General features: G+C 38.4%; 1 protein-coding gene across 1 annotated transcript in view; it reads left to right on the top strand.

The window, feature by feature from the left end:
* YLPM1 (YLP motif containing 1) overlaps positions 1 to 4887 on the top strand; it is a 99349-nt gene that overhangs the window by 7562 nt on the left and 86900 nt on the right. The window contains exon 2 of the mRNA XM_006884782.1: positions 4337 to 4576. Within this exon, the coding sequence (XP_006884844.1) occupies positions 4337 to 4576 (240 nt within the window). The remainder of the gene's footprint in view (positions 1 to 4336; positions 4577 to 4887) is intronic.

Raw genomic sequence — 4887 nt, 5'->3', positions numbered from 1 at the left:
GTCATCTGCATAGAGGGATAATTTTACTTCCTCTTTGCCAATTTGTATACATTTGTTTTTTATGGTTAAAAGTTTTAAACATCCCAAGTGTAGAGAAATAGTATGACCACCATGTATCTATAATTTAGATTTAATGACCGTCCACATTTGTCCTGGTTGTTTCATGCAACCTTGTTGATTTCAGCTACAGCTTAACTTTTTTTTTTTTTTAAATTTTTATTGTATTACTTTTATGTGTACCGTCAAATCAGATCTGACTGGTACAGGAGGAGATTGCCCCCTCCTCTAGCAGAGCATCTGGTGGATTTGAACCATGTATCTCTGGGATTGCAGTGCAGCATCGTGCCACTAGGCCACCAGAGCTCCCTTCAGCTGAACTATTTTAAAGCACTCTTAGATCCCATATAATTTTATCCCTGTAGTCTTTTTTTTTTAAGTCCCTATAGCCTTTTTTTTAAAATCCCTATGATCTTAATTGTTGTTAATTGCTGTTAAGTGTTCTAGTTACTCCTGACCCCACATATGCAGAGTGAAAGTGTTCTGTAGGGTTTACAAGGCCCCCTTTGGAAGCAGATTGTTAGATCTGATTTCTGAAATCTGCACTGGTAAATTTGTAACAATAGCCTTAAAGATGTTTGGTAATCACATTAGAACATCTAACAAAGTTAAATTTCTTGATATCAAGGAGTACTAGTGGTGCTATGATTAAAGTGCTAGTATGCTAATTTAGAGGTCAGTAGTTTGAAAACTCAGCAGCCTCTGCTGAGAAAGATGTAGCAGTCAGCTTCTGTAAAGATTTACAGCCTTAGAAGCTCTTTACGGCAGCGCTGCTTTGTCCTGTAGAGTTTCTAGAGTTGTTATAGATTCAGTGACAGCAGTTTGATTCTTGGTATGATTTAATGCCAGTCTGTATTTGGATTTACCTTACTGTCCCATGAACCAACAAAATTAGCAATAACTCCTTAACTGTTGTTGTTAGATGCCTTCAAATCAGCTCCAGCTCAAAGCTACTTTGTGTACAATAGATTTGAAAGGCTGCCTATTCAACACTATCTCTTCTGTGCATACATTGTTGCAATCACTGTAGCATCCAATACCCAGTCCATATTTTAAAAAAATCCTTGCTTGACTCAAGAATGCTTTTTATAATTGGCTTGCTGAAATCAGTAACCAGATAGGGTACACACAAACAAATCTTAACCCAGATCAGGATTTCTCAGCTTCAATGTTTTAAGACATTTGGGCAAGACTGGTGGCCTGGCTTTGCATTGAAGGTTGTTTGGCAATTCTGACTTCTTCCTACTAAATGACAGTATCAGTCTCTAGATTTTGACAACCAAGAATGTTTCCAGACATTGCCAGATGTCTTCTGGGTGGGTGGGATGAAGTTGTTGTTACGTGTCATTGAGTCTCCTGCAACTAATAGCAACCCTATACAGCAGCTCTGAAGCCTGCCCCGTCCTGAGCCAGTCTCACTGACTCCAGTACACCTACCACCATTGCCCTAGTTCCTCTATCAGTCCATCTCACCTGGGGTCTTCCTCTCCTGTATTGTCCTTCCACCCATCTGAGCATGATGTCCTTCTCCGAGGACCAGTCCCTCCAGGTAGAAACTTGTTTTCACCCTCTCCAAGACAGACAAGGATGAAGTTAGGGGTGGACAAAATTACCCTTGGTTGAAAACCCATGATCTAAATCGGTCTTTCGTGCTTTTTTCACTCTATCCCATTGAATGAATGAAAAAAATTCCATATACATTGCCTTGTAGAATGTCCTACTTTCTGAATTTCTCTCTTTGCTTGCCCCTTACAGTGTTCTTTGATTTGTTCTTTTCATGTTGGGTTTTTTTTTCTCTGTAAACTAGAGGTTGACTAGAGGCATCTTAAATTTAAGTTCAGTTTTCTTGTGCAAACTTTTTAAAAATAGGTGGTGGGTAATTAATATGTATCCACAAGAAGGCACAGAATGCCTCCACTGTAAAGCTTCCCATCTGCTTTGCATCTAATATTTAATCCAGTGGTTCATCTGCTGATGACATTTACCTAATAAACACTTGGATTGGAGTGCAGCATGGTAATTTTTTTTTGTTGTTATTTATTCCACGTTTATTACATGTACTTCTTCTGTACTGAAAGATTAAACCTTATGAACTTAGGGCTGGTTAGTAGAACTGCACTTCACTCACTAATGTTCAGTTGGAACCAGCTCAGAGCTGAGCCTCCATTGGTTTCCAAGGCTGTAAATGGCATGGAAAGAGATTGCCCATCTTTCTCCTGCCAGCATTGTGGGTGGACTCCAATCCCCAGAAAGGCTGGACTTTTGTATTAGCAGAGTAACCCCTCCAGTTTATGCCACCGTATCCCTAGAAATGCAGTTTGTAGCAAAACAAGGGTAAAGTGTTTTTATTTTTTCATTTAATTTCTAATATTCAGAGTAAAGCATTGGTGTTTAGGTGACTTACTAGGTAAAGTGCACAGCAGTGTATTTCATTATTCCTACTCATTTATTGGCACTCCAGTTACCAAATAATTTGTATTTATGACAGTAGTAAAAAACAACAATACAGCGGAGGGAGCTCTGGTGGCCTAGTGGCAAGAAGCTGCAACTGCAATGCCAGACATTTGTGGTTTGAATCCACCAGGTGCTCTGCTGGAGAAGGCGGGGCAATCTCCTCCTGTACCAGTCAGATCCAATTTGACGGTACACGCACAAAAAAAAAAAAATTAAAAAAAAAAAGCAAAAAGCAACACAGCAATCCAGGGTCGTACTACTTTTCAAACTAGGAATGTTTGTCTTTACAGCAATGAATGCTGGCATGCGAGGTGAGGCTAATGCTAGGAAAGGTAGAAGACAGAGATGAAGGACAGGGCAAGGTTCCCATTGAGTTGTCATCTCAATAGAACCTACCAGCAAGAATAGTTTATACTGTTTAGTTTGCTGATTGTGCTTTTTCAGTTATATTTGATACTCTAGTCCATAGATCAGGGTTACAGTTTCTTTCATTGATGGCATTTACTAAATTGGAATTGTTATGCCTTGGTCCTCGATCCATCTTGGATTAGATTTTAGATATCGTCTAAGGTATGGAACTTGTTTCCATTTTCTGCAAACTGATAGCCAGTTTTGCCAGCACCATTTATAATGAAGCTGTCTTTTCTACAGTTTGTGGATTTAATCTCTTTGCCAAAGATCAACTACTGATAGATGGATCGGTTTGTTTCTGAGTTCTTAATGCTTTCCAGTTGGTCTATTTCTCTTGTCACGGTACCAGTCAGTACCACACTATTTTGGTCCATGTGGCTGTTCAGTAGATTTTGAGATCACTAAGCATACAGCCTCCTATTTTATTTTATTATTTTCTTGTAGTGCTTTGCTTATCTTTCCTTTCCATTTAAAGTTGATGATTAATCCCTTTCCATCTCTTTGAAGAACGATGAGACGGTCTGAACTGGGATTACATTTTCTCTGCTGTTTGCTTCTGGTGGTTGTTGTAGTTAGGTGCCTTTCCTTACATGTAGGTAGGTGCATGAACACAGACAAAAATGAGGCAAAACAAGTTACAGAGATAAAAGGTTTGCCAGTAACACAAGGTCCTTGTGCTATCCAAATCCAGCTGCCCCACCAGCCAAGATGCTGTGTTTGAGTATTAGCTAATTGAGAAGCAGAAGCACATAGAAGAGCAATGTGAACTTGAATACCCTCCATTTTCTATCTTTTACATCCCTGAACAGGATTTAGGAATAATACCCATGTTGTCCCCCTCCCCCCCTTACTGTGAAAAATAATATTTTGCCCCAAGTCATATACTAGACCCAATACCTGCTGGGCAAGACTGTGAGTTTATTGTTTATTACTGTTAATCCTTAGTGTACTACAGATGTGTTTTCAAATAAAACAGATTTGTGCACAAAAAAAAAAAAAGGATTGCCAGTTAACATTCTTAAAAATATTTTATTCTCAAAAGAAATATATCATCTTACCCCAGTAAGAATAGCAAAATTTAACAGAACAGCAAGCAACAAATGCTGGCGAGGTTGTGGAGAAACTGGAACCCAAATAGTGCAACCACTGTGGAAGGTGATGTGGCACTTTCTCAAAAAGTTGCAAATAGAGATACCATTTGACCCAGCAATTCCAGTACTGGGAATACACCCCAAAGATAGAAGGATGAATGGAAATGGGAAGCAGAGGAAAGAATTGAGAACGATGCTGTTACATTATAGAGTTGTGATGCCTCAAAACATGATAAGAATGAATGTAGAACCAGTTTGTCCTGTAAACTTTTTCTCAAATCACAATAAAAAGTTAATTTAACAAAAAATGATTTTTGTTTTAGGAACAGCAGCAGTATTGGTACCGACAGCATCTCCTTAGTTTGCAGCAAAGGACAAAAGTGCATTTGCCAGGACACAAAAAGAGTAGTCCTGCTGGGACAAAAGATACACCAGAGCCAGTAAAAGAAGACACTACTGTACCTGCCACCAGTCAAGTAGTAGAGCCCCCTGCATCTGAGGAGCCTCCATTACCCCCTTCTAGCGAAGAGGCACCACCTCCTCTCCCACCTGAGGAACCCCAGGTAATCATGTAATTCATTATTAAATGTAATTGTTTGTTAATTGTAATTTATTAAATTGCTCACCTTTTTTAGGTTCATTTATCTGGGTCTTATGTATATGTGAATAAAAAGTACATATAAAATTCTGTTTGTGAATTATCAGATAGATTATATATATATATATTTTTTTAGAGAATACTTTATTAGTTTCTGTAATCAAACCCATGTAGATAAGACCTTACATATTTAATACAGTGCGTTACCCCTGTACAAATGGAAAAGATAGATTATATTTAAAAATGAGTTTTTATCCTACTTTAAGTGAAAGTGAA

The sequence above is a fragment of the Elephantulus edwardii genome, unplaced genomic scaffold (genome assembly GCF_000299155.1).
Source record: "Elephantulus edwardii isolate Elephantulus edwardi_28Jun2011 unplaced genomic scaffold, EleEdw1.0 scaffold00037, whole genome shotgun sequence".
Classification (NCBI taxonomy): domain Eukaryota; kingdom Metazoa; phylum Chordata; class Mammalia; order Macroscelidea; family Macroscelididae; genus Elephantulus; species Elephantulus edwardii.
The sequence above is the reverse complement of the archived record's forward strand: the minus strand, read 5'-3'. Positions and strand labels throughout refer to the sequence as shown.